Raw genomic sequence first — 12,015 nt, 5'->3', positions numbered from 1 at the left:
TAGATATTAATTATAATTATAGTAAAATTAAAAAAATAAATTACTAACATAATACCAACAAATATTTCTTATATTTATATACAAATTACTAATGTAATTATAATACATAATTTACTTTCATTAATTTTAATAATATAATTAAACAAAATCTAATTTATTTTTACATACAAATCATGACCAAATTTAAAATAAAAATTAAATTACTAACATAATAATAATTTCTATGTAAATATTAAAAATATTTTCTTGTATGTTAGTAATTGTTTTTAATTTTAATGTAATTATAATTGACATTTAATGATAAAAACTATTATGCTTAATTATGTTAGTGATTTTTATTTTTTTAATTAAGATGTAATTTAAAGTTGTATGTAAATAAAAAAATATTTTTAGATATAATATTAGTTAATTTTATTAGAATTTTATTTAATTATGATGTAATTATAATTTTATAGTAACTTAAAAAAATTTATATTTAATTCACATAATGAATCAAAATCGTGACACTTATCAACTTTCGGTAAGTTGTACAATTTTTATAGAAAAATTTATTAAGATTGTGACACGTGTTATCATTTAAGAGTTTCTCACTTTTTATGGCGAAACTCATTAAAATCGTAACACATGTCACCATCTACGAGTTTTTTATTTTCATTCTCACTTTCTATGGCGAAACTCATTAAGATCGTAACACATGTCACCATCTGAGTTTTTCATTTTTCATGGTGAAAATGCTTCTTAATTTTGCTATAAATATTGCAAAATTTTTAAATACTTACATATGTCATGATCTGGTTATTGTGACAAATTTTTTTTTAAATTAATACTTTTGCCAGCTGATTTGGCAAAATAGTATGACATGTCAATTAAATCACTGTAGACAAAAAAATAGTTTTAAAAAACTTATAATTTAAGAAATTATTTTTAAATTTACAATATTTAAATAAAAAAAGTCAAAATTTTTATATATAAAAAAATGAAGGCGTTTCATTTTTTAAATAAATTTATTTACCTTACTAATCAAAGTCTAATCTAGTTTTCTAATCTAGAAGATTCAAGAAAAACATATTCAACAAAATTTAATAATCATTTTCCATTTTTATTGTTTGAAAAATAATATTAATAAATCCTCATGTACATTTCTTTTTTAGAGAGGGCAAAGGGTGGAATATTTGCTTGATTGCTTTTTAAGGGAATCAAATTAATCTTAAATAAATATATAAATTAGTCCATATAAAATAATATGGCATTTTTACAAAATTTTGTTTGTATAAATTAGTATAAATTTTTTATTATTTTTATATTTACAAAGACTTCTCTGAAAATTTATCCAAGTTACTATGTATAAATAAAAACTATAAAAACTAGAACAAAGCAAGTACTATTTTTTAACGAAGGAAATTGTACATACGATGTAAAAATAACTTAAGAAACATCAAAGAATTCATAAGTAGGATTATAGATCGATGGAAAATTCATAAGATCGTTCCCGAAGTATAAAAGCCAACCATTTAGGACCAATCAACAATCTAATTATAGTGCATTTCGATAATTTTTAAAATTATTGTTCTATGAAAATAAAGCAGTAAATCATATTTGTAGCTTTTGCTTTTCCTTTAAAATTGAGCATTTTTTATCTGAAATAAGTTCTTGACAAACAAGCAAAGCAAAACCAGATGTATAAAGTCCCTGTGTTTTGTTTCAAGACCAGAAAGTATCCTTGTATGTTTGGTTCATTTTCAATGGCGCGACAGAAGTATAAATACGGAAAGACTTCGGGTGATAATAATATATATATAAATTTGGAAAGACATTACACTTTTTGGTGAGCATATTTGATTGCACTTTTAACATTCATGTATTTGGCAAAATTCAATATCAAGCAAACCACAATAATTTATAACTTTAATATATTTATTAATTGAATCAACTATATTCAAGACCGTTAAGTCACAATTATGAACTAATCCAAAACACGGTTAATGTAAGGTAGCATCTGAGGTGCTAGGAGTATGCTCTGGCTGTTGAAAATTGAAGCTTGATACAATTTGTTCTCTCTTCCTTTGGCCGAGATAGATCATATGATTCATGCATGATATTTTCGTCTAATTGCATAGAAGACCCAGTTTGATCCTCGCCGCTTAAGATTGAATCTTTGACAAGGAAAATCATGCGCAGGGGACCATTGCCACAAAGCTGTACTAGAAAGGCTAAAGGTATACCAAAAATTTATTGGAGAATAGATCTACACTTGAGAAAAATGACGCTGTACAACAGGCACCAACTCAATTTTGGGGCTTCGTTAACAGATAGCAACTCTGAAACTTACATGCCTTTCAAGCCTGCGAAGTGCTCAAGGCAACTCTGCTATTATGATAAAACATGATTTAGATATCACCATTGCTTTTTTCCTTTTTTCTTTCTCTTGGTGCTACTACCACTACCATTGCCAGGACTTTTCATCCCATTTCCAGATTTGGAAGATGGGCTTTCTGCTGCAGTGCCACTATAATTGTCAAACACACCTGCCTGTACTGCATTCTGAAACCACTCAAAGAATTCTTCCTCAGTCATGGTTTCTTCAATATTAGGTGTCGGCATCCGCCCACCTCTTTGAGCTGAAGTAGCTCCTTTGCCAGAACTATGCTTGGACATTAAACTAGTGTTCACATGAAAACTTGGTTTATGAGTATTCGCTGGACATCTCATACCCTGGAACAATTTGTTCATCATTATTGTCTTGTGGATTTTAATCTCCATACAAATCTCAAATTGCAAGATATGCAGTGTGAAGTGTGAACACAAGCAGATAATATATAATTCTCTTAATTTAAGATTTAAAAATATATCCTCCCTTCCCCTCCAAAAACCTTCTACCAAACATACTCTAGAGAAATGTCATGACTTATTCATTTCACTGTTTAACATGGCAATGCTGGTCTAACAATCAAAGATACAAGCCAATCACATAAATCCTCTAATTCACTTAATTAAAAACCTTAGATTGTACAGACAAAATCAGAACAATCTTACGCTGAATATTTCTAAAAATCAGTTTTTTTTTTTCAAATGAACAATGCTGATACCTTGTGTAAGCTCAAATAAATCCTTTCAAGTATGTCAAAACACACACAAGGTCAAAATATGGAGGTAAAAAAAAAAAACTAAATTACCTGACAGATATACCATTCAGTGGCGTTATATATTCTGCTATCAGCGCACACATATGCCAAAGGAGCAACTACCTAAAGATAAAACAGTTCAAATTATTAAACAAAATTGTACTCTCAATCTCCACCAGGAATTGATCAAAATTTAAAATTGAAAGACAAGTTATAAGGTGTTCTCCAATAAGAAGACATTCACGATGCTACATTGAACCATACCTTCTGCAATAAGCCAAAAAGAAACGGTTGGGAAGATTGTTCAACCCATCCATCACCATCCTTGGCTTGATGAAAATCTTGGCAATCCTTTAAAACAAAAGACCCCATTGTAAAACGTTAGTACCATGACATGTACAAAAATGCTTTCTTTTTTAGGGAAATCGCACGATAGGATACTGGCAAGATTTTTTCAATTATTAATGTGGTTAGGCAGCCTAGCTAAGTCAGTTACACATGCTACCTAGGCTTCATTGAGAGGGCGGGGGGGAGAAAAAAGATGAATAAACCTGGCACCATCTTGCCCGAGACTTTTGTTTCTTGGTGTGTATCCAGACATGAAAACCCCCACACTTTTTGCAGGCTATTCGTCTTGAATCACCAAATGGGTCTTCACCATCAGCATCTGATCGTGCAAATCCTGACGAAAAGAACCCATGCCTACCATTCTGGCAAATCAGTCACATTATTAGCTAAAGTTAGACCAGAAGATAACACAATAATCAACAAATAGATTATAAGGTTCTCTAAACAGTCTGGAGTGTTCAGAGAGCATTGGAATGTCTAAATAAAAAAGATACAGTTGAAAGAGTACATATCAGATGTAAATACTTTGAAGTAATCATGAACAAATGTACTAAAATCACCATCAAGACATTATTTATTACAATTTCATTATTTCTGGATTCTGGTTTCTTACTTAAGCTTTGCACCACTTGCAACGTCAAAATTTCTATGGATGAGACAAATAAATGTTCCATTCATGACCAAAGTAGAAATGCTTCACTTATCTTTTATGATCATGAAGAATATATAATCCTCCTTTCTGAGTCTTAAAACTTTTTTACAGTTTTTATTCCCATCCCTAATACAGAGACATATTAGTACGATTCCTAACCCAAGTATATATGTGTAGTCCCACAACCCTAAAACAGTAGGGAAAACATGCATAAATCATACCTTACGGGAAGCATCATGAAATCTGCGAAATACACTCAAAAGTTCTTCTCTCCTTAGCTCATCATCATAAGCTTTTCGCTTCAAGGAATCCATTAGAATCTGGGAAATCATTATAACCATACAGTATATCTTAGAGAAGTGTTTTCTCTTTTGATTTTCAGGGTGAGCAAAACCATGTAAACTTACCTCATATGCATTTTGAAGTTTCTTAAATGCTTCTGCAGCCTTTTCATTACCCATATTTTTATCAGGATGTACCAACATTGCCTGATAATCAATGAAAACAGGTTGTTAGTAATGGGGACAATCATCAAGCTACAACAACAAGATACAAAAAGGATTGTATTTAAGTTATAGAAGAAAATTCATCTTTCATCTTACAAGCAACTCAATATCCAATCACTAAAATCATAATTTCCAACAGTACAAAATCTTAGAAAGACTCGATAAATAAATAAATAAAACATGGCTATGCAAGTATTGACATCAGAATACGAAAATAACCTTCTTCCTATATTCCCGCTTCAGTATTGAGACATCTATATTTTGATACCGTGTCAAGCCAAGTGCTGAATAGTGATCAGAGCAGTTCAACAAACGGACAACTTCATCTTCAGAAGTTACATCAGAATCAACTCCACTAGTTGAAGGGACTCCGGCATTACGATCTGCAGATGGTCCTGGTCCATTTTCAGAGGAAGATCCCTGCATTGGTTCATCATTAAATCCTGGTTGACCATGCATTCCAGCCGTTTGCTCAAAAGGATTGGATCTACTCTGTTGATCAATGTTTTTCTTGAGGAAGTATATCAGAATATCACTTGAGATGAAAGCTAAATTGAAAGCCAATAGCAAACCAAGCCACCCAACGTACAGCCAAGCACAATAAACAGAATACCCAGTGGTGATAAATAGTGCCATTCGTTCATGACTTAACATAAATGCCAATCCTGAATTTAAAATAAAGTCAAAGGTTAGTAAATTTGGTAAGAAAATACACCATCAATATATATCGATATTTTGCATACATAGGATGGCCATGCAACACTTCTCCAATACTTGTACCTAATTACCCATACAAAAAGATACACATAAAAATAAACAGAAGATGCTCAAAACAACTCAGAAAGGCAAACAATTCACCTCCAAGGATGATGAAAAATGCTGTTGTCCAAAAGCTACCATAGAACCACAACGTAACAACTCCCAGGATTGCAACTACCAAAATTGCAAGCATGAGGCCAAGAAAAAATCCAATCAAGGCAGCCAGGCCCTGATCAATTACAAAAGCTAGTTAGCATAGGATGAGGAAAAAATTTATAATACCTAACTTAAGAAGAGACTAGAATGAACAGATGCACAACACATCAAAATATAAGAGAGGAGTTAATGAGGTATACCTAGAACTAAGAGTATCATGTTAACTAAGTTTGTCTCTGTTACATATGGGGCTTGAAAGTCAAAAAGTTCCAAGACTGTGACACAACTCATGCTATACAACTTATTTACAAACTGAAACAATTTGCATGATGGGGTTTTAAAATTTGTTATGAAAACTTGCAGCCACATGATGTTTATTAATTGGAGAAAAATTTACCATGTAGCCTTCTTTTTCATCTGCTGAATTATCACTGCTATGTCTTAATCTAAAATTGCAACAAACAGAACATGTGTACAGGGAAGTTGTAAACTGCATACCACCTTATGACAGTAAAATAAAAATTAAAAGAAATGCAATTATAAAGCAATAAAAAGTAGGTCAACATGGATAGATTTAAAATCATACTGCTCAAGGACCATTTTTCCATAGTTCTTTTCTTTCCTAGGACAATTAAATGCAATGTAGGTGATTAATCAACCAAAAATATTAGAATACAGGTTTAGGGGAATGTGTTTAAATGCAAGCGTGGGTGTATTTAACAAAGAACAGATAAAATAAAATTGCATTCACAATAATTGCAAATATTTTAATCATTTAGCTTTTTCTTATTGCATCAACTCGAATATAATAAAAAGCAATAACCTGAGCTTACCAGGACAACTAAAAACTTGAGCATCCCTATCATACTAATCACTGAGAATATGCTGCACCATATAACTGTGAAGAAGGATGTTGTACCCATACGTACAAATGAATCAATACCTCGGAGGGTACAATCCAACCAAAATACCGATAACAGGAGCATAATGCTTCCAAAATGCATGAGCCACTTAAGAACAACAGGATATGCATGCGCAACTTTCGTTCTGATGTTATCATAGGCTCTAATAGTTATGGTTTTCAGAGAAACAAACAACGGCGCCTGCCTGGTTATCCACTCAGTAACTGCTGTGATGATGGAGAACACTGACAACCTTAATCTTCTAATTATCATATTATCAGCAAACTCTACTCTTTCTACCACACCTCTCACATGCAAACCATCCAGTATACAACTCAATCTACTCTTTATACTCTGTTGATCTTGATTACTTCTAGGTAAAGTCCCATTTTCTCCATACACTGGAATTTCAGAATTCAGACTTCCATCCCCTGAATTAATCCCAGAGGACAAGGAGTTCTCCAGATCATGCTTTGCAGCCATCCCTTGCTTCTCTTTCCCGGCAATTTTTTCAGATCTTTGCTCATTGTTATAGTCATCACAAGCAGAGCTAGCATCACATTCAGTATGTGAAAGACCGCCAGCAGGCCTGTCACCGTTTGCAGGTTCCTCTCCCGGGAAAACCTTCACAGGCCCTCCTTTGCCTTTCATACCCGGAAGGACACCACCACCACCCCCTTTCTTGTGGTTCAATCCATGACGGTCCACTCCATTCTTCTGCTGATTACCCTTTCGAGCCATGAAGCAATTAAAACCTTGAGGAATTACTCAAAAGGTGAGTTCCAAGTTATGCCATTTCAAACTCCATTAGTACTAACACCTGATTAGTAGAGGAAAACCAAAGATTAAGCCTATAATCACCACGCCGTAATCAAACAAACATGCATAAAACTAAATTGACATTCAATAGCCCACGTGCTCGATAAACCCTAAAATCACATATTCCAGAGAGGAAAATGATTAAATTTTACGCAACCAACGAATTTTATTTTTTTTTAAAATAGGTGGAATTAAATATATAGATAAATAAGCAAAACAATAGCGAAGTGATCATCATATAGGAGAAACAGAAACAGAAGAAAAAAAAACCCGAGATCATGGCAGAGAAGATACCTCAAGCTACGCCTGCGCAACGATGAGATAGAAGAGAGTAAGTTAGAGAGAGAAAGCGAGAGCATCGAAAACCCTAAAAGTAAAGGATCGTGTTTCTGTGAGTTCTCTCTGTGTGCGTATGAGGTAGAGAGAGAGGGAGGATCAGAACATAAAACGGCTGCAGAGAGAGAGAGAGAGAGAGAGAGGTGTGCAACAGTTTGTTTCTTGACCGAGGAAGTGGCTAATGTATCATCCACTGCTCACATGTTCCATACAACCGAAGGATCGTTTGGCTATTTTGTTTTTTCTTGCTTCTACTAAAACCAACCCTAACAAAAACTACCCTTTTCAACGCACATTTATGACTTTATTGCAAGCCGAACAATCCAAACACACCATAACTCACGTGTCCCTACCTCCTATTCATGCTCATTATATGATTTCAAAATCTTCCTAGATGACCCCTAATTTATTTTAAATAATATACATAACGGGTATTGACTAATGGATTGGATATAACAGTAGTTCCTCTTATATTCATTTTTAAAAAATTGTCATTCGTTCTATAACCATCTTTATCTTTATACATGTTGAGTACATTTTTATACTTGTTAATTAAAAAAATATATCATACAAGTAACATACACTAAAATATAATTTTTTAAATATTTTTTACCAATTAATAAAGTTTAGATCTTATTATTAATTCAATGCTGAAATGGTGTCCAATATTTTATTATTGTATTCAATGTTGCAAGCCTTTTAATTTTTTATTCTCTCGTAATTGATTGCCTATGTAATATGATTATCGATAGTTTTTGAATAATTAATAACACAGTTATAAAACATTATATTACATATTTTACAAAGCAATAAGAATTGTAATTTAAAAACATAATGGTAAACTGTAGTAACTCCAAGACCTGAGCAGTGCTTAACATGGTACAAACGAAGAGTACCTCAATTATCTTCTTTAATTCACACATAGACCAAAAGTTTACAAAACGATCATATAACTATTGATTTGATCATAAGATTTTACACGATATGTGTTGTGTCATTTCGTTGACAAAATCACAGTTAAAGGAAAATGATGGTTTGTTTGACCTCACCGATCAAAAAATAACTGCGTGTGTATTTTCTTGGGTAAGAGTAGGATGTGTCCAATTTTGGATGATGCGTGGAGGGTAGTTGCTATTACATCCTTTGCACAACAACCCGTGAAATTATCAAGTGCGTTGGTAAACTGAGCTTTTAGTTTTGACGAAATTCACTGCCTTTACAGAAGAATCAAACGCTTATGCCATGCTATAAGCATCATCATTTTTGTGAACAAAATTGTCTCATTCTTGGTTAGAATTTCTTGCATGGTAAGAATAAGGACAAATTATTTCAGTTTTGGCTTTTCTGTGTTTTTTCGTCCAATTTGGGCTTAGCCGACGCTTTTTCTCTTTTTTTCCGCTTTTCTTTCATCCTGCCTGCTTTTTTGTGTTAAAACATGGGCTTAAGATTGACCCAGCCCGAATCAAATTGCCCCAAAAGCGTACAGCTGTGCCAAACTGGAAGAGTGAGCGAATTCACCATATTGACCAAAAATTATATAAGATTTCATTTAGTAAACTAACAAGTAAACATATATTCTCCATTCGAGTTTCAAAATTTCTAGAGTTTCCTTTCATGTTAGTTAAAAAGAAAGCGTCCATATGAGTACCAAATTTATTTTAATTGCAAAGATTTTTAGTCTTTAAATACGTACCAGTATATGGCTCACTGATAACATTAAACTCTTAACACTGAATCAATATATATTTTTTTTTCCTTTTGTTCACATTGTCATACGTGAATCCCACTTAGGGTCCATTTATTTAAAGTTAGGTAATTTTGAATTACTAAACGTAAATGAGATATGTCTAAATTAATCTCAACCACAAATTTTACATTGAAATGTATGCTTTGGTAAGAGGAATTAATTCTGTGTTTTCCATAAAGACACTAATAGAGTTGTCATATGCTAAGGATAAAACAACCTTCTCAATTCTCCAAGGGCAGCATTTAATATTAACAAGTGAAGTGAGCTATTGCATTATTAAGTTCCAAACAGGGAAATCTGGAAGTTCTAGTCAATTAGTGCCGTCCATTTAGTATTTAGATAGGTTTTATATGAGATTATCATGATGATTAAGAATCGTGTAATCAGAATGTCCTCTAAAGGTGCTTCATGCTTGTCGCACAAACAGAATACTCATAATCTGAACTCTAAAAGGTTAGATCCTAGATATGAACAATGTTATGTCATTCCATTCATATGAAAGAGGAAGGTTGCAGCACTTGCATGCAAAAGTCGAATAAATTTAACAAACTGAAATCAGAACTTTTCACTTTACATAAGATATAACTATTTGAAGGAAAAATTTTAAGATTGTATTGAAAAGCTTGAAAAGATAACTAGATAAAATAAATAACTGGTCTATAACATTTACAGGGTATATATGGTATTTCTACATTGTACAAGTACCATACCTAACAAGGTATTTATTTGATAGCATATCACTTTTTTGTGCTTTAAGTGAGAGAGAACAACATAATCAATTAGATGGTGCTAAAATAAATATACGGTATCCGAAACATACAATATGTTCAGCAAAGTATCAAATGCTTGAAAGCTGCAACAAGAAATATATGTACAAAAGCTATTTATTAAAGCCACACCTGTTACAAGAGACACTGGTGTAGAGATACAGCAGGACTTCCACGGCAAAACCAACATTATTGTTTTAAAATAAATAGACTATACCAAAAGCATACGATATATTCAGCAAATTACAATGACTTAAAATGAATTTTAAAACTTGCAACCAGAAATATATGTACAAAAGTTATGTGATGTATTCACCAATCACCTTGACTCAATTACACGAGAACATGCTGCTGCGATATGCATGTGCTGAAAACCATAATGGGAGTGTTGAGCTATACTTCACAGAGTACATTTCTTTCCAAACTTGACTCTTGCGATGATACACCAAAATCTGCTTATGAGTTGCCAAAAAAACATATCCACTTGTTTGACTGATTGGAAAAATGCCTGGTACCATTCCTCTTATACACCTCAGACTCACCTTATCTACCATACACCACTCATCTTTCCAGTAATCCTTTAGCACCCATATATTCATCCACGCTTCAGAAATTTGAATAACAGAAAGACAGCCATCAAAGTCCAAGAGATAAATCCTATTTCCCATTCCATAAATCAAGTCATACGGCAATGACATCTTCCTCCAAATGTCACAACTTAAATCAAGCACAAGTATATAAGTAGAGCTAACAGTCAACCAGTGCAACGCATTATTGACAAAAACTACTTGGTTCTTATTCATATGAGTAAAATGGTCATCTTGGAATGAAATGAACTTTCTCCACTTGTTCAACTCCGAATCAAACACCAAACAAATGAAACTTCCATCTGGCCTATGACCAAAAGTGCGATGGTAACCAGCTAAAACAACATTGAACTTCTGATACGTCGGATCGCAGGCCAAGCCAACCAAGGTAGCTTCACCATCTGGATAAAACCGAGTCACAGGCCTTTCCCTACTCTTAGGAAGTAACCTGTACTCTCGAGTGACAGGGTTGCAAACATAGAAGACACCCTTATCAGGAATACTAGAGCAACACAACAAACCACTACAAGATGCTCGAACCTTAACTCTATCATTTAAAAAGTTCAGTGAAAATTCAGACACGCCCCTTAAATTATCAACACAGATTAAGCTAGATTTGGACTCTGAGGAATCTGAAATCTCCACCAGAATCATGGGATTCTTCCTAGATACCTCATTATAGATTTGAATGAAATACTTATCAAAAGACAACCTATACCAAAGTTTGCACACGGTTTTGCACCTAAAAAGGGACTTCACAGGCAACCTTGCAAGAATCTGTATAACCACCTCCTCCGGGAAAACCCCATGTCCTCTAATATCCATAATTGAGAACCTCAAATACGCAATTAGATTTTGAATAGCAGATTTGATAAGAAAATAAAAACCTGGGCAACGAAATAAACAAGGTAAAGATTTGAACTTTGCTTACCGGAACCAAATTCGGGTATCCGATGAAGCTGCACTTGATGGGATGGAGAGAGAGAAAGGATGCAACTTTAAGGTGGGGGTGGGTTTGTGATGGTTAAAGAAAGGGAAAGAGAAAAATTGGTTTTCATTTTCAGTTTACATTTGACATAAGAATAGGGGCGGTGGAATCTCAGTAGTCATTATCGTCACACACACGCAAGAATGAAAATATATATTGCAGTAATGGCGTGGCGTTTACCAAATGAAGAGAAATTTTAGAATAAATGGGTGGGGTGGATCCAGTTTACAGCTTAAGGATTCAGAGAGAAGGAACGTGAGAGCGGACCATGGGGATAAATGGAAGAAGAGAGAGAGAAAGAGAAGGGATCAAAACAACACGTAAAA

At 33.4% G+C, this 12,015-nt stretch overlaps 2 protein-coding genes across 4 annotated transcripts; both read right to left on the bottom strand.

Annotated features, from left to right (window-relative positions):
- Positions 1-1,779: 1,779 nt before the first annotated feature.
- Positions 1,780-7,945, bottom strand: LOC113865884 (dnaJ homolog subfamily C member 14). 3 transcript variants are annotated; one of them, XR_003505015.1, is made up of 10 exons: positions 7,559-7,860; positions 6,377-7,265; positions 5,487-5,616; positions 4,848-5,293; positions 4,530-4,610; positions 4,344-4,442; positions 3,628-3,832; positions 3,387-3,473; positions 3,174-3,245; positions 1,838-2,712 (listed from the first exon to the last, which is right to left on the bottom strand). XR_003505015.1 is itself a non-coding variant. In XM_027500669.1 (10 exons), the coding sequence occupies exons 2-10, from the start codon at positions 7,184-7,186 to the stop codon at positions 2,395-2,397; spliced, it is 2,202 nt and encodes a 733-aa protein (XP_027356470.1). In that variant the 5' UTR covers positions 7,187-7,265; positions 7,559-7,945; the 3' UTR covers positions 1,839-2,394. The 3 variants fall into 3 exon arrangements, 1 of the variants encoding a protein (XP_027356470.1); XM_027500669.1 differs by having other exon boundaries at positions 1,839-2,712; positions 3,674-3,832; positions 7,559-7,945; XR_003505016.1 differs by having other exon boundaries at positions 1,780-2,712; positions 3,387-3,832; positions 6,377-7,374.
- Positions 7,946-10,433: 2,488 nt separating this feature from the next.
- On the bottom strand, positions 10,434-11,674 carry LOC113865892 (F-box protein At5g49610). The gene has a single exon (XM_027500689.1). The coding sequence runs from the start codon at positions 11,524-11,526 to the stop codon at positions 10,444-10,446; it is 1,083 nt and encodes a 360-aa protein (XP_027356490.1). The 5' UTR covers positions 11,527-11,674; the 3' UTR covers positions 10,434-10,443.
- Between the last annotated feature and the right edge of the window lie 341 nt (positions 11,675-12,015).

The sequence above is a fragment of the Abrus precatorius genome, unplaced genomic scaffold, assembly GCF_003935025.1.
Source record: "Abrus precatorius isolate BTA unplaced genomic scaffold, Abrus_2018 Scaffold10, whole genome shotgun sequence".
In the NCBI taxonomy this organism is placed as follows: Eukaryota; Viridiplantae; Streptophyta; class Magnoliopsida; order Fabales; family Fabaceae; genus Abrus; species Abrus precatorius.
Note: the sequence above shows the minus strand (reverse complement) of the source record. Positions and strands in the feature narration are given on the sequence as shown.

Coding starts and splice junctions, on each gene's coding strand:
- LOC113865892 (XM_027500689.1), bottom strand. CDS start 11,526: ATGGATATTAGAGGACATGGGGTTTTCCCGGAGGAGGTGGTTATACAG.
- LOC113865884 (XM_027500669.1), bottom strand. CDS start 7,186: ATGGCTCGAAAGGGTAATCAGCAGAAGAATGGAGTGGACCGTCATGGA. Junction 5,294..5,486: donor ATTTTTCATCATCCTTGGAG/GTGAATTGTTTG, acceptor TTTTAAATTCAG/GATTGGCATTTATGTTAAGT. Junction 3,246..3,386: donor TTTTTGGCTTATTGCAGAAG/GTATGGTTCAAT, acceptor TTTTATCTTTAG/GTAGTTGCTCCTTTGGCATA.